A 27,814-nucleotide genomic window follows, 5' to 3' on the forward strand; every position below is an offset into this window, starting at 1 on the left:
ATTCAGCTTCTACTTTAAATTCGGCTGGATTTCAAAATCTTATGTTTAGAACATACGAGGGGGTAACCATATACCCAAAAACTTTGCCCACAGCGCATTCCATGATTCAAATACTTCAACTTTTATTCATTTGTGTTTTCTTGTTCTTCCTATCAACTCAGGCTTGGGCATTACACAATTCCTGAAGAGATGGATGAAGTTTGGGAATATAGCATACAAATAGCACAAGTATGAAGCTACATTCTAATATCTTTTTGCTGTTTGTTTGGGATAAACGTCGCGGTGCATTCCATCAATATCTTGATGTCGTCTGAGGCTTTTGGACAAATTTTAGAACACACCAATTGGGGTTTTGAGTAATCACAATAACAATCATCCAAAGTTGATGATTTTTATGTTGGAATGCAATTTTGTTACGCTTTTTTTTTAGAAAAAAATTATTGTCATTCAATATAATCTTATCTTTTTGAAAAATGAAATTGTGATAAACTAATTAGTTTTATTGGTGAAAGGCAGTCGAATTTTCAAGATTTAAGGTCGTGCGACGCGATTATGCTTACATATGTTTTAATAAAATAACACGATGTTCTTTTAAAGATTGATCAAACTTCAATGCAAGAAAATAATTTCAAATCGTTGGTACTACTAGGTGGATCTTCTACTATATCATGTCTCCCATGACTTAAAAGACGGCTAAAGACTACTACCATTCTTTAAGATGTTAGGAAAAAACTGGACTTCGTCGAACCTTTGGCTTGTTATTATCGTCTTGTATGCGCCTATCTGCGTGTCTAGGCACACCATCATATTGTGCAAAAAATACGAACTTTTCAGACCTGGAGCAACTGATCATGCGAGCTCAAGATTGCTGCCAAAAATAGATAAACATATTTGAATAGAATAAACAAGATGATATATGTTACTCACTATTTTGAGCTCGAGTGTCAAGATTTACCTTGAAATGGTGTTGCTCATTTGTTGCCACCTCGATCTTGAGGATCTTTCATCTGCTGAACCGGGGATGCAGGAATCGATTTCGGCAAGCCTACTAGTGAGCTTGAACCAAATTCTTGAACGGGGTCACGAAGAGAAGATACTCGTTTCTTATTTTGGGAGCTTACTTTAACGGTATTGAGAGACATGGGAGGTTCCTCAAGTGTCTCTGGCTGGTTATCTTTCAAGATGTTACCTGACTCGCTCTCATAGGCAACCACTTGATCAAGTTTATTCCCTTTAAAATCAAGCAGAGGGGAGATTTGTGAACCGTGCCAATTTTGAGAACTCGCACAAGAATAATGACCACTTCCTGAGGGAAATGGAAGTGCTGAGCTATTTGTCCATTCCATATAGTTAGGTACTCCATAAATAGTATCTGTTTCCTCAGGTTTGTGACATGGTACTGGGAATTCGAATTCGTCCTTTGTTTCTGCATTACCAAGATCAGGTTCCTGATGAGACCAAAGTGGATCGAGAGTTTCGTTGGCTGGGACACTGTCATTGTTATCTAAGTGGAGATAAGGGTGAGACGACTCGAGGGATTCTAAAGACGTCCAAAATTTTGATTCGTCATCTTCTTGGCTGTGTACAGCAAAAAAGAAAAAAAAAGCGGGAAAAAAGTAGCAGTCATGACAGCAACTCAAGTTGTAGAAACAAGGAAATGGCAAGCGCTATCGTAATACTGGAAGGAAATATATCTTACTTCGAGTGCAAAAATGGCGGTGACTGCGGAGTCGAATTCTGATTGGTACCAAGATAAGCATTATGACTATCATTTGTAGGTGCCGGCATATTAAAGCTATCAAAAAAAGAGGAGTCTGTTCCTTGGTTATTCTCTTCTCCACTCAAGGGGCCCTTCCTAATGCTTTTTTCTGGGAGAAACATTTACCATCAAGATCAATTCGGGGGTGAAGGTTAGTAAATTATTTTTGGATGTAATGAAAAGAATAGACAGTTTGACTTCGATGAGCTTAATGATATCACAATTTCAGTAATATCAATTTGTTTCTAAAATATACTTTTGATTTTGCAAACACTCAGATAATCATTGTTCGGTCCCTTAAGTGCCATCACAAGTGAAGACACCATTTACATCAGCAAAGGCATTAGATAGACGAACTAAATTCAACTGAAATTATTTTTAACAATAAGATCTTAGCACGAAGCATACCTCCCTTTTGGCCATAGACATTTTGGCACCCTTCACAACGGCATCCATCAGAACATCCCACTTTCGACTTTTCAAAAAAAACAAAAACAAAAACAAAAACAAAAACAAAAACAAACTTCTTCATCATCAACATTTGGAAGACATTTACAGTTGAAGGAAAAAAGAAATCCCCTTATCCCTCTATTTCAAACTATAAAAAAATGTAGAACAAAAGAAATGTACACAAAACGAAAGAAGAAAGGCAACACGACATAATGCATCCATGAATCTCGCAAGACCGAGCATTTTTCACTGTATGAAAAACTATGGTTGGTGGGTAATAACATCACTTAAATCTTTTAAGTAGTACAATAGCTCAAGCGTTCTTTTATACCAATGTGCCTCTAGACAGCCACAGAGAAGAGTAGAGTACACCGACAGTCTCCTCCCAACAATTGTATTAACTTGCCCCATCAGAATAAACACACGACCTTCTAGTGCAGTTTATGGGACCGACATCACATACCTGATAACAGTCACAGTACTTTTTGAGACACATCGACTTCTTGCATTTGCATCCTCTTATGTGCCTTGCAGAAGATGGTGGCAAACGGGTTCCATCTTCCTGAATGAATTTTTAAGCATTCAATCAGTATATCACAAATATGCAGCATGATTGTAAATTATGATTGTATCCATACCCCATAACCACTTGCAGATGGCTCAATGCTATTCTGGACCACTTTAGGTGCAAATGCCAGAGGATTGCGAGCTTCAATTAATTCTCGTGCTTCATGAACTTCATCATCACATATTTTTAAGTTGAAGCAACCTTGGCAAGAACAAGCTTCCGTACAATAGAAACGAGCAGCAAAGCACTCGCAGTAACTGGAAGGAAACAGATTACAAATATGTATTGCAGAAACTTTTTATGAAAGAAAAGCCAAGTTTAAAAGGCGTGATATACTTACAGTTTCATGCATTTGGTCTTCTTACATTGGCAACTCATCCTGCAATTATCATCAAGACTAGACTCAGATATTTGTTTTCTTTAACATCGCAAACAATTTATTCCTGAAGGCGAACACAGAACATAAAACCGAAAGCATGGTGTATTCTACAATCTTTATGCAATATAACTCACTGGGTTTGCCTTCCCTTTTTGGGGTTCGGCCTGTGGAATGCTTCTCCATCCCCAACATTTTCAGCGTTGCGCTTATTTTTATCTGCTTGAGTTGATTGATCTTTCATTTGATTCAAGACAACAGATTTGTTTGATGACTTCATAAGGTAAGCAGACAGTAAACTTTTAAGGATTGAACCTTCTACAAGCTTGTCATCATCAGTGCTTTCCCTTAAAAGAGACTCGGCCACGGAGTTGAACAAAGGTTTCGACTCCTTCTCTTGCACTCTAGAACTAACCATCTGAGAAGATTTCATGTTCACGATCGCACCAGAATTGAAAAGGTTATTTAGTCGTAAACCTGAACTTGAAGGCTTGGTCATACTCATGATAGGAATAGGATCCAAATATTGTTCAGGATACGAAAAGGGTTGGATAGTGTTGAAGGGAGTTTGTTTTCTGGCCAATGATAGTGATCTCGCCCCTTCACCATCTGAATGAATCTGTGAATGCTGATTTGTTTTTAACTGGTGTAAACCTGAACTTGAAGGCTTGGCAATACTCATGGTAGGTGTAGGAAGAAGATATCGTTTAGGACACGGAATGAGTTGGATAGTGTTGAAGGGAGTTTGTTGTCTCGTTAATGATAGCGATCTTGCCACTTCGCCATCCAAATGAGTCTGAGAAAGCCAATTTGTTTCTAATTTGTTTTCAGCATCTTCAAACTGGAGATAGCTCCCACACATCTCATGTTGTTGAAAAGCCTATTAAGCATCGGGTGTAAGGTTGCACATTTGATGCAATACATAAAATTTTTTTACGTGAAAAACCAAGACCATCATAAACAAAAAATGGCGAAAGAATAGCTTGCAATCAAATCATTGACATAAGAAACCAAACTTTTCAGGAGATTAAAAAAAAAAAATCAATCCTTAATAGCAATGCATCCACCCAAGTAATACCAATGTTGAAATTTGACTGCTAAATGTCAAGTAATACCAATGTTGAAATTTGACTGCTAAATGTCAGTTAAAAAGTTTCCATAGGCTTCTTCATAAATTCTTAACTATTAAGATTTCAATTGGCGGAGCTTGCGGACAAGGAAATGCATACATGGTTAAAATATATCGTTCCAGAGTAAGGCAAAACAGGAACTAAAAAGAATGCAGGCAAAACATGAACTAAAAAGAATGCATAACATCCTAAACTACAGTAATTTCTAGACAAGTATCAAAAAACTAAAGAATAAAGTTGTTCTGATCAGCACTGACCTCAGTCATGGAATCTCCTGGATCCTGATTGATAAAAGCATGAGGTGCCAAAGTTGGCTTTTCTACAGTTACCCTGGTATTGTATTTATGTTCAAGTTTGAACACATTTTCCCTCCCCGCAACATCATATGGTGGTTGATCAATTTGAACACATTGTTTTCTAGCTGAATTGGGTGAATTATTTGGATTTAAAAAGTCCATGTTCACGTTATCTGCCAAGGAGTTGCCAGGATTTGCTGAGGGATTCTCTATTTGGTCATTCCCAGAGCCATTGACAAAAGGAAGACTATTATTGCAACCTTCATCCTGCTCAAATTTGGTTGCTCCCGATGGTTCAGTAAAATTTGTCCTACTTAATGTTAACACCATCCCAAAATTATTACTTGAATGATATCATTAACCATGCCACTGAAGAAGAAGACAGTCAAAAGATATTCAACAAAGAACAAATCCACTACACACCTTAGAAGAGGAGTCCTCTGGAAATTTTGTATGTCTGGTGGTGACATGAATTGATGGCCATGAGAATTGTTCCCGAAAAAACTGTGTCTATATTGAGGCACATTGAAAGTCGGTGCGGGACACAGGTCGATAGTTCTACTAATGATCGGTGAGTCCTGAGATCCAGGAAAAAAAACAGGCAAGAAATATACAATGGAGAAAATGTATATGACTTAAAACATCACAAATCTCTGTATCATCATATGTTTACTCCCAAATAAATAGAATAAGAGATTCCTCAGAAGATCATATCACAATTACAAAGTTGAATGAAACTGGAAGCTTATAAGCAAATGTACGAGAAGAAAGCAACCATCTCATTCTAATTTCAATAAAAAAAAAAATTTCACATAATACACTAAAACCAACTCAATACCATATTCGAAAAAATTAACGTCCGTAAAAAAATCCCCATATCTCGCACATGCATATCTGTACAAGCTAGAATACCTGAACCAAGAATGTTCATAAATCACAAAACCAAATTTCCAAGAAACATGAACATAACCACAAAATCCACCACACCAAATTCAGAAAACGATAAAAAAAAAACCCGAAGACGAAACCAATATCTGGCACACGCACGCATCCCACAATCAGAGAGAAATATACACGACCAACACAAGAAAAACAGCATGCATGGGACGAGTGAAAGTACCTGGGTTGGATCGGCGGAATCTTCGGGAGATTCGGTAGAGTCCATCTTCAGTGAATTCAGTCTTTGTAGGCTACATAATCTCTTTATATAGATCACTACCTCTCTCCATCACACAGTCCATGCAAGTTATTCTTCTTCTTTTTTTTTTGTTAAAATAAATTAAATAATTAATTTGACACCAAAATCACAAATTTATTAAAAAAATTTCATTTTCGAAAAAACTCAATTATAATAAATATTTATCTCAAAGCTCAAAAAAATAAATAAACTAATAAATAACAGTATTTTTCGTATCGGGATCATAATTCGTAAGTTATATTTTAATATATTTAATTGTTATTAAATAAAGCTCAAGAATATAGAAATATTTTATTTTATTTATCAAGTTAAGAAATATGTCAATATTAATTACTAATATATATATTATATATAAAATAAAATATATACATTGGTGGTTTTGGAAAATATATGGCGGGAAAATTTTGAGCTTAGGGATAATAATTGTGTACATCAACACGGTTTTTGATTTTTTTTGTAATCTAAATCTGTTAAACTATACCGTCAACATCTATTCCCCACCCCGGATTAATAAAAAGAAGCACAGGTAAAATCATACTTTTGCTCTAGTATATTCGTTTCTTTGTATTAATTTTGAACTTTTATATTGTCAAATTTCAGTTTCGATTTGTTATGTTTGTTTTTGTAATTTTTTATTTTTTTCCTGATGTGACGCTGATATGTGTCGTACCATATCTGCACTCACGATAAATTAAAAGACACATGAATGAGTTTGTAGCTTATCTCACACGAATGTCTTAAGTTTGAAACAAGATATCAGATTCGAGACTCAATTATAACAATATTTTCTCTCAACTAAAAAAAACTGAAATTGACTAAAATAACAACGAAGCAAACATGCATGCAAAATTGTAATTTTCCAAAAAAGCATGTCAAATTTAAGGTTATGTTTTTACATGTTTGGCTTTGAGAGCTGAAGTCTTATTGTCAAGAGAATCCTCCAACACCATCAGTTCTTTATAGTTCAAACTTGTGATATATATCTTCTCCTTTCAGATGCCTAAACATAATTTTAATAAATAAAATTTAAATAAAGTCGAAGATGAATATGATCTCAATAACCTTCTTGATTCTGTTGATTTCATTGTCCATTTGCTATATATATATATATATATATATGCATTTATTTGAAAATTAAATAATTTGCAAACTCAAATACAAGTCAAGTCAACATGTAAAATTAATCATAAGATGGCTTAAATCATCTCATCAAATTAAACAAGAATGTATTCCATCTAGAGTTTTAATAACTTCTGTAAATGATAGATTTTTGTGGAGTTGATAGATTTTTATTGATTTTATAGAATATTGATTTTTGTGGAATTGATAGATTTTTATTGATTTTATAGAATATTACAGAATTATATAAAAAAATTTATTTGGATTCTTGCAAATTTTTTGAAAGATTTTTACTGATATTTTAAGTTTTTTAATGAGATTCTATAGATTTTATAACTTAAACGATGTTGAATATGATAATAGTTTTAAAATTATAGTATATCGACAAAAATGACATATCTATGTATCCTAATATGTTTATTTTAAATTATAATAATCAAAATATAATTTTTAAATCAGCAAGCATCAAGCAAACATATCATAAGTATCAAGAAAATCGTTACCGTTGTTAGCTGAGAACAAAAGAAATTTTATTTAAGAAAAAGCCAAATTATATTAATATTATTAATACATAAAAACCAGTGTTCTAAAAAACACGCTTAAGCTTGAAGCTCGACAAAAACGCCCCGCTTCGGAGAAAACGGAAAAAAGCGGTCAAACTATAGTTTGACCGAATTAAGCTTGATTAAGAAATTTAATTAAGCGTGCTTAAGTACAATTAATCGTATCTGTTTATTTTTAAATTTTTTTATTTTGAAGGTATGTCTTTTTATTTTAAAATAATGAATTATGTTTATAATTTAGATGTTTATTTTTAAATTTTAATTATGATTAAGCATGTCCGACAATGATTTGACAAATATTTAGGATTTTTTAATGTGGTCTAGTTGCAAAAATAAATAAATATTGTAATTTTGAGATTTTTATGTTTTTATAAATATGAGAATTAATGCATCAGACTTAAATTTATCATATCTATGTATTATTTTATCTATTTATTGGTTTGAGATAATTACAATTACAATAAAGATAAAAAACGCTTTTTCACGCTTAAGCTTGTGTTAATCTCGCTTAAGCTTTAAAAGCTTGGAGCTCGACATCCTCGCTTCGGGGCGCTTTACGCTTTTTAGAACATTGATAAAAACACGATTAAACACCGTAATATTTTTCATCACAAATTATTCTTATTTCACCAACTAAAGAAGATGTAAATACTAGGTTACATTTTCATATATATTCTAACATAAAAAACAATATTAATTTTTTAGTACAGCATAAAATAAAATAAAAAAAATTTACTGGCTATGATTTTAAATAAATTATCAACAAATGAGAAATAAAATGCGATACCAAACATTTCAGTTTTTCATGTAATTAACATAAATAAACTTTAAAAAATATAAAATGATTAAATATTACTTACTGTGATACAATATTTTAATAAAAATAATTTTATTTAATAGTGTGTAAAAATGATATTTTTAAAAAGTAAACGTAAATAAAAATTTAAAGAGAAGAATCAAAAAATGATTTAATGGAAAAGAGAAGATTTTTTTAATAGAAATTAAACATAAGTTATATATCAATTTATATTATTATTTTTTCATTATTTTATTTTTTTTAATATAATTTTAAGAAATAATAAACTGAGAGGACGGTCTACTTGTGAGATTTGGAGAGGTAAAAAAGATGATTTATAGGTATTTTTAATTAGAAATCTCTACAAATCTTTGGCATGTGGTGGAGAACTTTTAACTTTTCATAGTAGTACCTAAGGTTTCAAAATTTGTACTAAAAAATTTCACATAAGTCATTAAAAATTTATTGACATTTTAGATATCTACAGGCTTTTATAGAGTTTTTAAAAGTCAAGTTTGAATAAATGCATGACTTTTTAAAACTCTACGAAATTCATGTTGAATACCACTACACTTCTGTACAGTATATAAAAGTCTAAATTAATTAAATATATCTAGATTGAATATCGACCATAATGCTCGAATTTTTTTCGGATCATTAGCTGTCCCGTGGTATTTATACATATATTTTTTCTCCTCATATCTAATTTTTACAACAATCTTGACTAAATCTTTACTCCCTATAAAATGACTTGGGAGCTAGATACCTATTTTCAAATCACTAGCTATACATAAAGTTAACTAATTGTAAAATCTTGAAGTTCCCTTGGTATTTTTTTACTATATTTCAACCTTAGAACCAGAGAGCAAAAATAAGTTGGATAAAGGAGCTCAAACTTTATCCAAGATCTATATATCAGCTAGGGCATTTTCAAAACATTAAATTTCCTTTAAATGTGCTAAGAATCTGAAGTGACACTCGTAGGTTGTTTCCTTAATCTTGCAACATAAAGATTTGCCATTTTTTTTACCAGATCTGTCAACAGATGTAACATTTCTTGCAGTTCATTAATTCTTGTGTTCTTTCATGGTTAAATTATTAAAACATGGTTTTGAAAATTAGAGAAATTATAAAAGATCAGAACAAATTCAGATCTAGCTAGAAAAAGGAAAATCTCCTAATATATACGTACTTGTAATGCATCAAAGTGTCGAGAAACTTCACATTAATTTCATCTAAAACCATAATTAATTCCTTGATTTTCGAAAATCTAATTAATATATAAATATATATAATTAGTTTGCCTCATGTTTAGCATCCCAAAGTCTTTTCCCAGAGAGTTTATGATACTGATCCAAAACGTCAACAAATCTTCAGATCAAGAATCAAGACAACCCTAATCACAATTTCCTCGGATGCCCTAGAAAGAACAAAATAAATACCTTAAAAAATTAACACCAGCCATAAATATATTTATTTCTCTTTCTTTCTTAATTTTTGGAGAAAACTACGAACTAAAGACACGACGGTCGACGAACATACGTTGTAGAAGGGCTGCAAAATTCATGCATCTTGCAAGAATTAGCAAATATTATGACAGAAACTTGAGCATCACAGAGAACACTAATCTCCTTGCCCTTCTTCATGGACCCATTTCTTCTTTTCGAGTAGGTAACAGTGACCTGTCTGTTGCTAAAGTTCTCGATCCTCTTGATCTCAATCTTGCCTCTTCCCATGTTCTATTATCAACAAAAGAAAAGCAAAAATCGCAGAGGAAAAATTTCTCTGTAAAACAACGAAAAGAATGGTTTGTAGATGAACAGAGTTGCGCCAAAATATTAGAGGGTACGGTGGTGTTATGGCATTTTCCTTACAAGGTTTGAGAGACAAGAAACTTTAGTTAAAGGTTCAGGTATTGATATTTGCAAGCCAACTGAGACAAATTTGGTTTGATCCTTAAAGTTGCAGCATCTAATTACCCATTGGTTTCTTTTGTAATAAAATTAGTGTATTTTAATGATCTTTTGCATGTTGCAAAAAGATTCTACCATGGTTACATGAATTATAATATATATATTTATCCCCAATCAAATACACACACACAAATATATTGTTTTAAAAAAACGTTAATATAATTACATCATTTTTTAAAAACAAAAAATCACACATATCCAAACAATAGCTACAAAATATTAAATAATAAAAAAATTATTTACCTTCAATGGAGTGTCCGAATTGGTGGAGTAGGCAGTGACGGAGCCAGAAATATGGCTCTGTCCGGACTAAAATTTTAAACTCTAGAATCTTTTAATGTTTTAAATTGATTTATTCGGGCTAATATCATATTATTCCAAAATTACACAAAATTTACATATAAAGTTTTTTTTAAAAAAAATTGGACCATCCGGGCCATGCATGTGGCTCCGCCACTGGGAGTAGATGAGTGTTTAATCCGTGATCAAGAATTTGATTCTCCATGCCAATAACTTCTCAGGTGAGCAAGCCTTATATAATTTATCTAACTAGCGTGGTTACTAACAACTCCATTAAGAGGTTAGGGGGAGCTACCCCTTAATTTTTAGCATGAAATTACCAAATATCCTTAGTGTTTTAAAATTTTATGAATAAATTATTATTATTATTATTAGTGAAACAATCAAATATCTTTCGAACCTCTCCACCACTAACCAGCATCCCACTTTCGAAGAGGAAAAAGGAATTATTTTCTTCCTATTACCAAATTGAGATTTTATTCTCACAACATTTATGTAAATTAAAACCCTAATTAATTTTTTATTATGAAAATATCTTGGTTGTTTTAGGATTTTGTTATATGTTTGTTGATTATAGTTATTCAGTTTTACTATTTATCTCTTCAATTTATTGAATTTTTTTTAATGAAAATATCTTGGTTGTTTTAGGATTTTGTTATATATTTGTTGATTATAGTTATTCAGTTTTAATATTTATCTCTTCAATTGATTGAATTTTTTTTCAAAAAAATTAGTTGATATGTTTAGATATTTTAAAAGAAAAGAGATAGAATTTGTGATATGGGCTATCTGCCCGTCCCTCCCACAAAATTTTCGGATCTGTCTGTAAGCGTAATTTATAAACTATTGTGTTATTCTAAGAGTTTACTCAGTCTACACCGAATAATACCAGTTGGAAGTTTCATCTAAAAAAACAATTATTTTCAATTTATTTTAAAGTCGTAGGTACGTCCAATAACACTTTATCCTACAAGTATCATGTCCAATAACACATATCCCATGTCCAACGTATGTAATACCACGGTTTAAAAGAGAGAGTGTCTATTGTAAACAAAAAGCTCTGACCATTGACCAAATGTCAACAAAATTGGCTGCTAAAATTTTACCTAATTTTTATGTACGTTGATGACTTTTTAAAATTTTACCACATATAATTTTGACTGAAGAATCTGAACATGAACTCGAAAATAGTAAAATATCAACAACAAAGTCCATATTAAAAAATATATATAAAGTCAATGTAATTATTTATATGTAATAAACAAATAAAATTTAGTCAACGAGACTGAGACACCTAGCTCTAATAAGAACTTTCAACATATAAAAGTAGTGCAGGACGACTTTAAAACTTTTTGTTATGTCTGAAAACATTTAAGCTCTTTATTTAATTAATACACAATATATATTATATAATATAATTAGAATTGTGGTGAATATATATATATATATATATATATATATATATATATGACTAAATATTACTTTTTAACCACTTACACTGGAGAAATGCCGGTCCAGTATTTTCAGCCGTTGATGGGATACCGCCCGCAACTCCAAGAGTCAAAACCCAGATTGATTAATAAAGTGGGTAATGATAGTGATAGAGGTGGACCAATTTATTTTTTATCCTTATTTAATTTCTTCTATTTAAACACACATTTCAATTTACAAAATCGAATCCAGCCGCAATATCAAGAATAATTAAATATTTTTGGACCATATCTGATCTCGACATTTTCGAACATGTTTGTGAATTATTTCAAAGTATATTTCTTTTAATATATAATGATTTTTATCTATATATACCATTAAAATTCAGCTTTCTAAAATACGTACCCTTCTTTTATTTTAATATTATGTTATTTTTCCTGAAATAATTATTAAAAACTGAAGTGTTATGATGAATAAAATAATATATTTAAAATATCAAAAATTCATTTTTTTAATATTTATACACGCTTTAATAAAATATCAAAAATTGTGAGCGGGGTTGCGCTAACTATGAATCAAATATTTTGCGTTCGAATAAAAGTATGAACATGTTCAAATTCGTGAACCATTTAAACATATATGCTACGTATTCATGAAATCTTCCTCAAATTTAATACTAAAAAATCTGGAGATTGACTTGAAAAGGACCACGAGATCCCTCGTGTTCATTAAAGCCCGACCCTACGGCGTCGTCATGTTCCTATCGGCAATGATGCGATGGATTCTGATTCCACTGTTCGGCCCACTCGCTAGCTAGCTAAATCTACGCTCATTTGGACTTTACCCTCTCCTTTGTTTCAACACGCTGAAACTTCACTTTTGATGTATGAATCATCAATCAATTTTTCATCAGCCGTGGGGATTCATGGACTGTGCATGCGTCTGTATATATATACGTACACACCAATTCTCTCTGTCGTCATTCAAGGAACTGAAACCTTTTTTGTGTTAACCTTAAATTCTTTCCTTTTTCTTTTGATTCTTGATTTACCCTCATCCGAAAAAACAAAAATGGTTAAAACGGGAGATTCATCTTCTTCCCGTAATGGGCCGAGGGTTAACGAGGTGGAGTTCAAGTACACGGGTGTGCGGAAGCGGAAGTGGGGGAAATATGTGTCGGAGATACGGCTTCCCAACAGCAGGGAGAGGATATGGCTCGGCTCGTACGACACGGCGGAGAAGGCGGCGAGGGCGTTCGACGCCGCCCTGTTTTGCCTTCGGGGACCTAATGCTAAGTTCAACTTCCCTGATGACCCGCCGAATATCCCCGGCGGCACTTCGCTGTCACCTGCTGAAATTCTTGTCGTTTCGCAGCAGTATGGCAATAGCAACTGTTCGGGCCTGCCAACTGGTGGAGATGCTGAGTTTCAGGCTCAAGTTATGGCTGATCAGGAGATGGAAGGGACTTCACCGTCGTCGAATTCGGAAGGAGATGGACCTATGAATTCGATCGATTGGTCTTTTCTTGATATGCTGAACTCATCAGATGAAAATGGTGGCAGCGGAACTTGGGGCCATGTTTCAGATTTCGAGCTTTTTCATGAGCCCCGTGATGATGTTTACTTGCCGCCGCATATCGCTACCGGAAATGATGACGACGACTACTATGACAACTATGGAAATGAAAATGAGCCATCTTTTCTTTGGAATTTTTGAGGAACATATACAAGTTAATTTCGTTGGGACGAGACAATAAAATTTTAAAATTATGCATAAACACACACATATATTTTGAAATTTTCATATTTCGTAAATAATGCATATTTTTTTGACATAATTTTGAAATTTTCATATTTCGTAAATTATGCATAAACACACACATATATTTTGAAATTTTCATATTTCGTAAATAATGCATATTTTTACAGCGAAACATATGTTGAAATAATAAAAATTTGAAATAAAATTAGTTAACTCAACAAAAAATAATGATAATAGTATTATAAATTTTGACAATTCTTGTTAATTAACATATGTAACTAATTTGAAAAAAAACATATTTTTTTAATTTTAAAAAAAGATTTGGACTACTAAAATTTTTCTCATATCTTTTTTATCATATTGTTTTATTTTATTATTTGTCATATTCTCTCAATAATGCATATATTTTATTATAATATTCAATTATTACAATTTTTTTTGACAATCAATGATTTGCAATTTTTTATTTACCATGTTAATGTTTGATTATTATTCTCTTTAATGTAAATTGACAACAATTTCTACTGGATGCTTTTACTTTCCTAGTCACCTTTAATTTATTAGACACTTATACTTGATAACATATAAACTACACATTATTATTAGGGGTGAGCAAAATTTCGGTTAAACCGAATTAACCGACCGAATCGAGTCAATTCGAAAATTTGGTTTTCAAATTCAAAAAATTCGGTTATATCGGTTAATTCAGTTCGGTTAAGATTTTCAAAATTTTGAAATCGACTAATCGAATTAACCGATAAAATAAATAATATTATTTAATACATTTTTATTATTTATCAATTTTAATATATTTTTTAATTTTTACTTTTTAATTTTAAAATCGGCCCTAATTCTAAAGAAAAATTTGTGATGTATGTGATTTTATGTTTTTATGCATTTGTGTAGACTGTAATGTTAAAAAAATTACATATATAATTAAAGTTAAATCACAAATTTTTTTAAAAACTTATCGGTTAATTCGGTCACCAACCGAATTAACCGATTTTATTTTGGTTCGATTTTCATCGGTTATGAAAATTAATTCGGTCGGTTCGGTTATTGCTAAATATTTCGGTTCGATCTTATTATATTAATTCGGTTCGGTTGGTAACAAAACTGACCGAATGCTCACCCCTAATTATTACAATAATCTATCATTATATAAAAAGTACTGATGGATTGATTTAAAAAAATATTGATTAAATGTTGTCATTTATTTACAATTTATAATAATAATATTTTTGACAATAAATCATCTTTTTACTGACTCTTATGACACTTATTTTAATATTTCATATCAACTCATAAGTATAATTAGCACAATCAAATTACTAATTATGTCATATTGATATTACCTACAGAAAAATAATATATTTAATTTTTCTAATTATTTAAATATCTTAACAGGAACATTTGTGTACCCTTATCTTGAGAAAAATTCATTGCATTTATAAAGTTTGAACGGTAAATATAACTTTATAATATACATTTAATTTGAAAACCGAATTCATTATATGACAAACACTTCTTTCATTTCTATTTTTTTGTGTAACCCAAAAGAATTAATATTTTTTCTCTTTTATCTTCTCCAACTCACTGTAAAAAGTTATAAAAAAAATATTTATATCTAGAAAAATATTTTTATTTATTGTTTTTCTTGTGTATATATTTTGTTATATGTAAACATATATTCTACTTCATTGTCTTAAATGTTATATATCTTTACATTATAATTTGTGTACATTGAAGATGAATAAGTTCATTTTGTAGTTTTTTATTACCTGGACTTAGGTTGATATATTAATATGTGATATACATAAATATAAGAATTTTTAAATTCAATTTATTCACAATGATTTTTCATAACAAAAACCAACTCAAAATAATAAAATTTAGGATTCATAATTATTTTAAATATGATATAAAAATAATATGTGGAGACTTTTTTTGACATTTTAGTTACAAAATACAGAGATAAATGCATGTAGGTGCATTATTTCATTGTGGCAATTATAACTTTATTTAAATATATTATTTCACTCAAGGATCAAAATTTGTTTATTTCTTATTTTGATTATCGACAAATCCAATATTTCATTTAAATATTTTTGTTAATAATATTTACATGAGTTTTATTGTATATTTATCCAATTTAAAAGGGATAAATTATAATTCAATATATAATAATATTTGAAAACTGTAGAATGCTTCTAAATTTAAAAATCGAGTAACATGTAAGGGATTGATTCAAAACTAAAAGTTGATGCAACCTGTTTCTTCTAGCTTTACAAACGAATAATATAGGATCGAGCGTTTGTCGATTTACCAAAAGCTATAATTGATGGTAACTATGCAAGTCAAATCTTTAATTAAATCATACAACAGCTCAAACGCCTACCCATCGTGGATAATTATTGCACCAAACAATCTATCTCCTAATAATTGCACCAATTGCAATGAATGAAAATCAAAGTCGCGATCTTGACTCTGATACCAATTGTAGCCTCAAGCGTTTACTGTTTTATTAAAACCTGTAGATTATATATGGTAACAGTGCAAATCAAATATTTTAAATAGTACAACAGTTCAAGCACAACATTTTAATTACTCTACACAACACGATCAATTATTGCACTCAACAAATAAGTTTATGAAAATAACCTTTTACTATATCATATGAATTTATAAGACATTTAAGTAGAATATATACTTGATATTCTACATAAGTAGTATGAAAAAAAATCATTTTTCATTTATTTGAAAATTTATATTTTAAAATAAAAAAATCAGAATATATGTCAAAGTACATCATTTTCTGATTCCGAATAACGATCACATTATTATTACGTTACAATGATAAATAAATTATTATCTTTGGTTTATCATCATAGTATTTAACTCAATAAACACATTTTTGAATGTAGGATGTTAAATTTAATATTGACATTAGATAATTATAGTATTAATTCTAACATTCTTTTTTTATTCTTCTCAAGATATTAATTTTTATATCTTCAAATATATTAATCTATTTATTATTTTATACAAAGTATAATAATTATTTGGTTAATTGATCACATTTAAGGTTAGATGTTTAGAAAAAATTCTAATATATCTTTAAAGACCAATAGATAATGAAATTAAATTTGAAATCAAGAGAAAAATTAAGAAAATGTAGAACACTACAGTGCATAAACTTTCGCTTTGTACAGTGACAAAGCATAAGGTAAGACCAAGTGAGATACTAATATATATGAGTCTTATTCAACTTAGTCCCATTATAATATTTTTATTAACCCACTTCGTTTTTATTTAACTAACTTTGCAGTGTAACTCATTCAAACATTAACTTTTTATTTTTTTAGTACATAGTGGCCTCCACTCTCACCGATTTCAATCTTTAGAAGTCGTCATTAGTAGTTTTTGGTAATAGACAATTATTTAGTTATTATTTTCTGTCTTTTGATTAATTGTGTAATTTTTTATGTTCTACCTAATTCATTTTTAGAATTTTTATTGCATTTTTATAATCATGATTAGAAATGTTGCACGCAAAAAACAATATAAAATTAATATATTTTAAAATGTTAATATTAAAATGTCGAATAAATGTATTAAATCATTATTTAAGAACTGTTAGAAAAAAAATATACATCATAATTCAGATTTAAAGATTAACATACAAATAAAGAATTGCGATAAATATCTTATAAAATAAATGGTGTTAGCCCAAAAAGATTAAATATGATTATTGTAAAGGAATCTTTCTTAATTAATTAAAAAAATTTCAGCAAATGCGCTGAATTAATTAGAATGTTTTCAATATAGTATGTCGATAAATGTTTTTCCATATGAGTTAGTGATTGAGTCCTTATGAACATTTAAAAAAATGTGTCTTTAGTTATTGTAACGGTTTCTTATAATTTAAAATATTAAATGAAACAAAATATCAAGATAAAAAATTAATTAAGAAATTCAAGAATATGTGATTACTCAATTAGTTTAATTGACACGCTCTTTAGTTTGCTGATTTAATAGATGTTAAATCCACAATCACTGAGTTTGACAAGAATTCTTGTAGAATAAAATACAATTAAAATAAATTATTTGATTGTATATGTAATAAAATTTTGTATATTTCATATATGTATGATTTATTTCATTTATAAGGTTGAAATTCTATATATTATGATATAAGATTTGTTATGCATCTTAACATCGATAAATTCATTAAAAATTTATTGGTTTATATTTTAATTCTTGTTACCACATAATTTTGGTTTCGCCCCAGACTTTGTGTATTCGTTTGCTTGAATCTAATGTTCCACATTTTGCTAAGACTCAGAACATGTCAAACATGAAAGTAGATATTAATTTAAAGATATGATAATACTTATTTATTTTAATAAATGTGTTTATTATTCACGATACTGATAAAAATAACTTAAAAATAATATGTTGATGAACATATTATCAGGAATCCAAAAACACATTTCAAATGTCAACTTTGACACTTGATTTTCAGTGACTACCAAAATATCTGAACAACCCACAATTTATGGACAAGATACTAACATCTTAATTTTAAAATCAATATGATATTCTCCTTTTTACATGAGGAATTCGTAATTGAAAATCGACAATATTAGATATATAGATATTTAATATAAACCCGTGTGAGCTCATTTAGGCCCACCTTTAAATGGGTTGACTAAATTTCAACCCAACACATTTAAATTGTTTGGTGGTGTGGGCCAATAGACGGACTCAACTCAAATTGATGAGTCTAATCACAACGATCCTTTACCTTGTTTTATTCAAATAATTTATAAATATAAACCGCCAAAAAATATTGGTTGAATTTTTTTTTATTTAAACACATAAATTCTAGCCAGCGGTTATAAGTAAAGAGATTTAAAAATTAGAAACTTTTTTTTTATATAAAAATGGTATATTATAATAAATTTTTTTACCATATTTTATTAAAGTAATTTTAAATATAAACCTTTGCAAAAAATATTTTTTTAACTCATAAGTTATAGCCAACGTCAGAAAAAAATAAAATAAAATAACGAGCACATGAAAAAAATATAATAAGACATAAAAAAAAATTCACAATTCAACAATGAACTATTTCTAAACTTTAATTAATTGAATTGACATAATGAAAAGATAAATAAAAAAAACTAAATCATTGGATTAAAAATAATATATAGTAATGTGGGTAGACAACAATAAAAGCAAGCAATTAATAGTAACATCATAATTTTAAAATCAAGATGATAATCTTCCTTTTATACGAGGAATTCGTGATTGAAAAGCGATAATAGTATATATATTGATATTTAATACAAACTCGCTCGGACTCATTTAGTTCCACCTTTAAATAAGTTGACAAAATTTCAACCCAACACACTTAAATTATTTGGCGATGTGGGCCAAAGAGACGAACTCAACCCAAATTGACGGGTCTAATCGCAACGATCTTTTACCGTGTTTTATTCAAATAATTTATAAATATAAACTATAAAAATGTTGGTTCAAATTTTTTTTATTTAAACACATAAATTCTAGCCAACTGTAACAATTAAAGAGATTTAAAAATTAGAATTTTTTTTATAAAAATGGTATATCACAATAAAGTTTTTAACCATATTTTATTAAAAAAATTTTCTTTTGCAAAAAATATTTTTTAAAACTAATAAGTTATAGCCAAAGTCACCAAAATAAATAATGAGGACATGATAAAAAAAATTAATAAACATGATAAAAAAAATTAATTAGACACCAAAGAAAATTCATAATTCAACAATGAATTATTTTTAAATTTTAATTAATTTAATTGAAGTAAGAAAAAATAAATAAAAAAAATCTAAATCATTTGATTAAAAATAACATATTATAATGTGAGTAGACATAAAATAGATCAAATACTAATTTACATAATAAAAAATAAACAAATAAATCTAAATTGATAATGTGAGTAGACAACATTAAAAACAAGCAATTAATAAGTTAGACAACATTAAAAACAAGTAATTAATAAAACAAGTAATTAATAAGGAGATAAATGGAAATTCACATATAAAGTCACATATTTATATGTATAATAGAATAATAGATATATATATATATATATTTGGACAATATTTAAATTGTTAGTTTTTTTTATAGATATATTTACCTTGTTTATTCAAGATTCTAGCTGGACTGCCTTTCGGTTCAAGTCTCAAGCTACTTCCAAGATTCAAGTTAGCTTGCTCAAGCTAGCTCCGATCCATTTGATCTCCAGCTGGTATACTTGCAGATTAAGTTACCTTTCTCACCTACCAAGCCAGATTTGTCAGAAGATCCATTTGATCAACCATGTACAATAGTCGATGTCTTCCAGTTATTCAAAAATATCACATCAATTTTTCTCTATTATGAATAAACTTTAACAGAAGCCGTTAGTTATCATATTTAGATAGAAGTCAAGGTTTATTAATTGTAGCGTACTATGAAACAAAAATAGATAAAAGGCATGTTGCTTCTGCGTCGGTTAAAGATTTCTGTTGATCGTTAAAGAAATTTGAGCATTGCATGCACTAGTTCAACTGATAAAGGGAAATCTCTTCTTCATCAAATATTGACTGAAATATCCAATGTTACTAAGAAACAAGATTTCGAGCACTCTAATTTGAATATATTCTAGCTGCCCACTTCTGCACATTCTTCAAGAAATATTTAATCACCAAAGATCATTATGTGCTACACAATAACTCAAGTTGTTCCTGACAAGCTATGTGTTCGACTGTTGTGATATATGTTGAATCTATATATTCGCAACATCTTGTGTTTGTATTTGTTTAGTTTGAGACTAGGAGTTTCGGTGAATAAGTTTTAGATGAATTGGATTGTTACAAACTGTTGTAATATCTACTAATTGCACCAAAAAAAAAAAAAAGTACCAAATAAATTACATAATATGATTGGGGATAAAATGTTTTTTTTCTTTTTTGAAAACGATAATTTAGCCAAACATGGGGCATATAGATGAAATGTGAGCTAATACTATAATTTAGAATTTGGGACCAGATCAACCTTTTTTTAATGACTATGTTTTGCCATATACTTGTCAGCCGTTGAATGCAACTTTCAAACATATTGAATATACATACAAATTCTATGGACGGAGATATGTATATATATGAGTGTGTGGATGAGAGGCTGTTAGCATATATACTAGTAAAGATGCACATGTGTTGCATATGTTATTATTATTTTTAATTTGATCAAATAATATTAAAGAATTAACACGAAATTATTTTCATTTAAAAGAGTTGTTTGATTTAAAAAAAAGTTTTAATTAGATTTTTTTTATGTAAAATATGAAGTTACTTGAAGAGGTTTTTAGTTGGATAAGAAGGGTAATATAAAATTAAATATTTTGGTGTCCTCTAAAGTAGTTACTCTAAGGGTCTCACACTTAATAATATAGTGTGTATATATATATTACAAGAGTTAATTTGTCACCGTCCAAATGACAAGCAGCTTACAAATATGAACTCAATCTCTTGAATAATATTGCCAAACTTATAATAATAAAATTCCAAATCAAGCTTCCTCGTATTTTGATTTTCGTTTGTTTTGGAACCACACTTGTTTTTATATATGGGAAAGGCTCCAAATAAGTACTTTATTCCATGTCCAAAAAAAAATGTCAAGCAACCACTAATCGTACGACCACCAATTAATTCACCGGCCACTTCCTTCAATCGGGGAAATTCTAAGACCAGTTGGGGGTACTGATAATGGTTGATTTTCATGGACCTCAAACAATGGCAAATATCGCATCGGGTGTGTTTCATCCGGTGCAGCATAGAATTTCCTCTTTAATTGCCAATAATATTACAACTACGATTAGAGAAACACTAACGCACAAAATTATGTGCGTGCATATATATATATACACACACATTCGTCGAGACATGTGATTATTCGTGCGCATAGATTTTTCGACTGAATTAATTATTTTTTTAGAAATTTTTAATCATTTCTTGTTATTAAAATTAAAAATGATAGATAACATAGTTTTATGTAAGTTTAAAATTAAAGATAAGGATAGAAAAAAAGATTTTAAAACATTTTGGAATTTTTTTCGAAAGGAAATATTATTGAAATTGAAATATGAGATATGGTAGTTACGAATTTCCCGGAATTGATTTGATAGCACGTACATTCTTTTAAATTTTTCTAAAAAAATACTTTAAATGATTTGAGAGGGGCATTTTTGTCAAATGAGTTTTATTAAACCCACCAGGTCGGATCAGGGTGATTAAACTGAGCACATCTGGTCTTCCATTTCTCAACAAGTTTTTAATGGACCTGGTCCATAATGTGATTCTTCGTGGGCCTAAGGCACTAAATGGGTTCGGCCCAAATTCACTTGGCGAATCCGCTGGGCAACCTATCATCTCATCTGTCGAGCCAATTTACTATTATTTTATATGTTTAATTAAATCCAACTTTTTTCAAATTATATTATTAAAAAAAATTAAATTTGCTTTTTCGAAAAATCAATTTGAAAAAGTGTTAGTAATAGTTTAAATTAAATGCCACCCACCATTGTAATCACATGCACGTGGGGATAATAAAACTAGCTTTGGTTAGTATCGGTGAAAATATAATTAATATTTAATAATGCCAGCTCTTAGCCATTCTTCCACTAGTTTTACATCAAAGTTTTCTATTTTAGATTTTAAATTAATTTTTGGGTATTAGGTTGAAATCGTGCTAGATGGGGATTTTTTACGAACACTTGTATTATTTATTCATAAGAATCGAACTCGAGATTTTGTAGAACGAATATCAAATTACTTGCCATTTTGATATCTAATAAATGTGTATGTTAGCAAATAAGAATAATAATATGGATATGCTTCGTTTCAATTAAGAATGATATAGTTACGTTGTTATAGAAAAACCTAAGCTTTAATGTTAAGCTTTATCCAATTAGTCATTTAGGTTTTAGGTCAATGACTTTCATTTTCTAAAAGGAAGATAGCTAGCTTTCATTGTTTTGGACCATCTTTTTAATTTCCACGAAATCTAATATATGCATATTTTTATTAGCTAAAACCATTAATTTGTGATTTTAATTCAACTAAATGTTGTCTTTAAATCATAATATTTCAATAATTCAACAATCAATCGGCCATTAAATATGAGAAAGAAAACTAACTTTATTACAACGCATATAATAACATTATTATTCATTATAAAAGTCACCTGGCCATTTTTTGGTAGATGTAGTGTGAAACGATCTCACATATTTTTATCTATGAGATCGGTCGATCATATCCATTTTAATAATAAAAAATAATATTTTTTCATGAGTAATCCAAATAAGATATATGTATCATAAAATTGATCTGTGAGACGTTTCACATGAATTTTTGTTTGTTTTTTATGTGTTGTAAGTACAATAATAATGTGCAGTTGCGTTACTTGATCTTGCATGATTGTTCATCTGTCACTCTATGGATAACTAATTCTATGATTAACTCAAGGTAAACATACGATAGTTTAGTGAACTGGTCTGCAAATCATGTCAGTCGGATAAACTATATTTGACAAATCTTATACGACAAACTAGATCAAGAAAGTGTTAGCAGTCGGAATCAAACTCATGGCCTTTTGGTCTCGTTCTCACTTATTTCACCAATTCAAACAATCACGAGAAGCTTCACATGTATAATCTTCATTCTTATCTTACATTTATATATTAGATGTTATTTACATTAATGTTCTAATAAATGATTAAGTACATCATATCATATAAAAATTTCATTTACAAATTACCATATAAAAACTTCCATTTCTTTCATATTTCATCAGTTTCTCCTATAAAAGTATAAAACTATGGCTAGTATTGAGACCAAGTCATGCATAATTTTATGTTCGGATATATATATATATATATATATATATATATATAATGTAATGTAGGCCAATTAGGGTTAGATTTGAAATGGGTTCATAATTTTGCCAGCAAAGAAAAGAAGAAGAGATGCCAGCAGGCTCAAAACTTTCTAACTACTCACAGTAAATGCAAGAATTAAGGAAAACCATCCAACTGCCAAAAACCTACGCATTTACTCTCGATCCATTTCCCATACAACTATGTTTTCAAACTATATATCATCCTCAATCTTCAACAAGCAGTAGCGTGAATGATCATGGCCAGAGCCGAACAGCACTTGTTGTCGACCGAAATAGTGAACCGGGCCATCGATTCCTCCGTCAGGGTGAGGCGGCGGCTGCCAGAGTTCGTGAACTCGGTGAACCTCAAGTACGTGAAGCTAGGATACCACTACTTGATCAACCATGGAGTTTACCTGGCCACCATCCCGTTGATGTTGCTGGTGTTCGGTGCGGAAGTGGGGAGCCTCAGCACGGAGGGTCTGTGGCAGAAGGTCTGGGAAAGCACCGTGAAGTACGATCTCGCCGCCGTGGTGGGCTTTGTGGCGCTGTCCGTGTTCACCCTCTGTGTGTACTTCATGACTCGCCCACGGGCCGTATATCTTGTTGATTTTGCTTGCTACAAACCTCAAGATGATTTGAAGGTATATAATAATTATTTATTTCTATTTAATTAATTTTATAGTTTTTTGAAAAATTATATTAATTATTCCACCACGAGTTCATTAGAAGCTTAATTACATGTTAATTAATGGGATGAAATATTAAGATTCCTTGTAATTAAAGTGAACCACAGTTAATATGTATGCTAGCAAATCCTGGATTTTCGAATTGAGTAGAAGTGGTCGGAAACAAATTACATATCTTTTTTAAAAAAATTATTATTTATTTTGTGAATTTTTTAAAGCTTTTATATTTTAATTAAAAATAAAATAAATTATAAAAAAATTAACAAAAAGTAAAGAAGTGGTTGGGGAAAGATTTTTAATTTTTTATTTTTAAAAAATTATTTATCATCGTTACACCGTTAAATATACTCTTAAAAGGATAATATCTTGTTCGAGAGTGTAAATAATTATACCAATCGGATTTTTAATTTTTTTTAGATTTATATCTAAGTTTATCTTCAGCTGATTATTTAGCGAGTTGAGTTAGTTTATAAACGATTGTCTCACAAATCTTTATTCGTGTATGAGACGGATGAATCATGTTTATATTTACAATAAAAATTAATATATTTGACATAAAAAATAATATTTTTTCGTGGATGATCCATATAGAATATTCGTTTCACAAAATTGACCGGGTCTCACATGAGTTTTTATGTAAATAAAATTAAAATCTTCTAAAACAACTACTTAATTATTTCGTTTTACCAATCATAAGAAAATAAAAAAAATTATGTATCAATTGATAACAATACAATCGTTAGATAAAAAAGGTTCTTAAATATATTCTGGTGAAGTATGAGATGAGACGATAAATTGAAAAATTAGAGATGCTCTAACTCAAATTTATCGTAAAAAATTGAATCATCGAATGTGAGATGATATAAAGATGTTGAATTTGATTGAACGCGAAAGGTGCCTTTATATATAGTTATTTATATGATAACGTTAGCATGAATGTAGTATGCCTGCATGCAGGTGAAAAAGGATCAATTCATAGAACTTGCAAGAAATTCAGGAAAATTTGATGAAGAAAGCCTCGAATTCCAGAAGCGAATCCTCCACTCCTCCGGCATCGGGGATGAGACCTACGTCCCCAAATCCATCGGCTCGCCGGAGAACACCGTCACCATGAAAGAAGGCCGAGCAGAAGCATCCACCGTCATGTTTGGCGCTATAGATGAGCTCTTCGAGAAGACTAAAGTCCGGTCGAAAGACATCGGCGTCCTGGTCGTCAATTGCAGCATCTTCAACCCCACGCCATCTCTCTCCGCCATGATCATCAACCACTACAAGCTGAGGGGAAACATTCTGAGCTTCAATTTGGGGGGCATGGGCTGCAGCGCGGGGATCATTGCCCTGGACTTGGCGCTTGACATGCTTATGGCCAATCCTAATAATTATGCTCTGGTGGTGAGTACGGAGATGGTGGCGTACAACTGGTATCCTGGGAACGATAGATCGATGCTGATCTCTAATTGTTACTTAAGAATGGGTTGCTCCGCCGTGCTCCTCTCCAATCGCCGCCGTGACTACCGCCGTTCGAAGTACCGGCTGGAGCATATAGTTCGCACCCATAAGGGAGCTGACGATCGGAGCTTCGGGTATGCATTTATCCCTTCGTTTTTATTGGTTTGAGTATTTGAATGCCACTATTACGTATCCTTGCTAAGGCGTATTTTATCTTCATACTGTTGTGTGCTTGTACGTAGTTTGATTTTGATTTTGATTTTTATATAGCTATCATCATTCACTCCCTTCTTTTCAGGAGCATCCGGCAAGAAGAAGACAGCCAGAGATTCAGAGGTATAAAAATCAGCAAAGACTTGATCGAAATAGGAGCAGATGCCCTCAAAGCCAACATCACCACGCTCGGCCCTCTCGTGCTCCCGTTCTCGGAGCAGCTCCTCTTCTTCTCCACCCTAATCTGGAGGATCCTATCCCCCAACAGTGAAAATTCCAAGCCCACGAAACCATACATCCCTGACTACAAGCTTGCGTTCGAGCACTTCTGTGTGCACGCCGCGAGCAAGACTGTGCTGGACGAGCTGCAAAGGAACTTGGGACTCAGCGACCAGAATCTCGAGGCATCTCGTGCTGTGTTGCACAGGTTTGGTAACACATCGAGCAGTAGCATTTGGTACGAGCTGGCGTACCTGGAGGCGAAGGGACAAGTGAAGGGTGGCGACCGTGTATGGCAACTCGCGTTCGGGTCGGGTTTGAAATGTAACAGTGCTGTCTGGAAGTCCCTGAGAGGGATCAAGAAGCCTGTGAGGAATCCATGGATGGATTGTATTGATAGGTATCCTCAGGCTGGTTTGATCCCTTCCCTTGGTAAGAAATTTTTGGCCAATTTCAAGAGTTGAGTGGATCTCCGTCTTGGATTGGTTGATTTGATTGTTGCATTTGTTTTAGGTGCCAATCACAGGATAGTATCACCACCGAAGTGGTGGGCATTTGTTCTGTTATTTACTAATTGCTTGAAATCTTTGTCAAACTTTGAGATTACTTTTCCAGACATTGGTGACTGTAAATTTGTTGAGATTTGGTCTGCATTTTCATATGTTTTTGTGTTTGTCTTTACAGGTACATGACGAGCAATGGGTTACCCACAAATTTGAGATTTTACGTACAAATAACATTTAGTAGCTACTTTTAAGTTTGTGTGTGGTTTGGAAAAATAGAAATACAAAATTGCAGATTATAATATGATCTTGAAATTGATGGGGCGAAGATGAAATATATGATGATTGAGAGGTGAATTATCATTATACATACATTCTAGTTGTACAGTATTTCCCTCGATTTAGTTTTCTGGATGGATAGATGAAATATATAATAGCAAGGAACGAAACAAGATTAAATATCGTGTTCAAATCTTAAATAATTATTTTTTGAGTGTGTATTTCAAATTCTTCTTTTAACACGTAGTCATTTTAGATCTTGTTCTGATATACTTTTTCTCGAATCTAAATCCTTCCATCCTATAGCAACTTGAAATCTTCCTCCAAATTAAGGTAATTAGATGTGAAGTCTCCATCAAAGCAAGGTTGCCCTTCGAATTTGATATATGAGACTTGAGAAAGGATTTGAGAAGATAGTTTCAAATGATGTTTCATATTTGGTGTATTCGAAATCTGCCACAGTTATTATTAAATTGTTCGACTTGGAATAAACTCGTTTTTAAATAACACTGAATTTCGTTCGGCCAAAAAATCAAAGAAATTGAAACAATGGATTCAAATCCATCAAACCACGTCCAACACAAGAGATTCCAGCAATTTCACTTGCAAAAAGTGGAAAACATGAATATTTTGTAGCAAATGCTCACTGAAGCAAAACACACTCTTCCCTACACCACAAGCAAAGCTCAATTAATAACATATTTATCACACAATACCAAATGGGAATAGGAATGAACATGAAAGTTAATGGAAAAGGCTCGAGTATGAGAACATACAAC

The 27,814-nt window shown here is 30.8% G+C and overlaps 3 protein-coding genes across 4 annotated transcripts; 2 read left to right on the top strand and 1 right to left on the bottom strand.

Annotated features, from left to right (window-relative positions):
• Nucleotides 1–502: 502 nt before the first annotated feature.
• LOC140985170 (uncharacterized) lies at nucleotides 503–5,735 on the bottom strand. The gene is made up of 10 exons (XM_073452938.1): nucleotides 5,700–5,735; nucleotides 4,541–5,157; nucleotides 3,291–4,033; nucleotides 3,118–3,156; nucleotides 2,848–3,034; nucleotides 2,673–2,771; nucleotides 2,168–2,234; nucleotides 1,700–1,868; nucleotides 956–1,578; nucleotides 503–783 (listed from the first exon to the last, which is right to left on the bottom strand). Exons 2-9 carry the CDS (start codon nucleotides 4,907–4,909, stop codon nucleotides 972–974), a joined length of 2,280 nt encoding a protein of 759 aa, XP_073309039.1. The 5' UTR covers nucleotides 4,910–5,157; nucleotides 5,700–5,735; the 3' UTR covers nucleotides 503–783; nucleotides 956–971.
• Nucleotides 5,736–12,809: 7,074 nt separating this feature from the next.
• LOC140983812 (ethylene-responsive transcription factor ERF017-like) lies at nucleotides 12,810–13,697 on the top strand. The gene has a single exon (XM_073450963.1). It carries the CDS (start codon nucleotides 12,842–12,844, stop codon nucleotides 13,673–13,675), a length of 834 nt encoding a protein of 277 aa, XP_073307064.1. The 5' UTR covers nucleotides 12,810–12,841; the 3' UTR covers nucleotides 13,676–13,697.
• Nucleotides 13,698–23,734: 10,037 nt separating this feature from the next.
• Nucleotides 23,735–27,226, top strand: LOC140984515 (3-ketoacyl-CoA synthase 10-like). 2 transcript variants are annotated; one of them, XM_073451994.1, is made up of 4 exons: nucleotides 23,735–24,327; nucleotides 25,330–25,955; nucleotides 26,120–26,685; nucleotides 26,938–27,226. In XM_073451994.1, the coding sequence occupies exons 1-4, from the start codon at nucleotides 23,935–23,937 to the stop codon at nucleotides 26,943–26,945; spliced, it is 1,593 nt and encodes a 530-aa protein (XP_073308095.1). In that variant the 5' UTR covers nucleotides 23,735–23,934; the 3' UTR covers nucleotides 26,946–27,226. The 2 variants fall into 2 exon arrangements, with proteins under 2 accessions (XP_073308095.1, XP_073308094.1); XM_073451993.1 differs by lacking the exon at nucleotides 26,938–27,226 and having other exon boundaries at nucleotides 26,120–26,906.
• Nucleotides 27,227–27,814: the final 588 nt, after the last annotated feature.

Source organism: Primulina huaijiensis, chromosome 9 (assembly GCF_012295235.1).
Source record: "Primulina huaijiensis isolate GDHJ02 chromosome 9, ASM1229523v2, whole genome shotgun sequence".
Classification (NCBI taxonomy): domain Eukaryota; kingdom Viridiplantae; phylum Streptophyta; class Magnoliopsida; order Lamiales; family Gesneriaceae; genus Primulina; species Primulina huaijiensis.

What these genes read in the sequence shown, in the direction of transcription:
- LOC140985170 (XM_073452938.1), bottom strand. Translation starts at nt 4,909, where the DNA reads ATGGTGTTAACATTAAGTAGGACAAATTTTACTGAACCATCGGGAGCA. An exon ending in TGTCTATGGCCAAAAGGGAG is followed by an intron (nt 1,869 to 2,167) that starts GTATGCTTCGTG and finishes TGTTTCTCCCAG; the next exon opens with AAAAAAGCATTAGGAAGGGC. An exon ending in CCGCCATTTTTGCACTCGAA is followed by an intron (nt 1,579 to 1,699) that starts GTAAGATATATT and finishes TGCTGTACACAG; the next exon opens with CCAAGAAGATGACGAATCAA.
- LOC140984515 (XM_073451993.1), top strand. Translation starts at nt 23,935, where the DNA reads ATGATCATGGCCAGAGCCGAACAGCACTTGTTGTCGACCGAAATAGTG. An exon ending in AACCTCAAGATGATTTGAAG is followed by an intron (nt 24,328 to 25,329) that starts GTATATAATAAT and finishes GCCTGCATGCAG; the next exon opens with GTGAAAAAGGATCAATTCAT. An exon ending in GCTGACGATCGGAGCTTCGG is followed by an intron (nt 25,956 to 26,119) that starts GTATGCATTTAT and finishes CCTTCTTTTCAG; the next exon opens with GAGCATCCGGCAAGAAGAAG.
- LOC140983812 (XM_073450963.1), top strand. Translation starts at nt 12,842, where the DNA reads ATGTATGAATCATCAATCAATTTTTCATCAGCCGTGGGGATTCATGGA.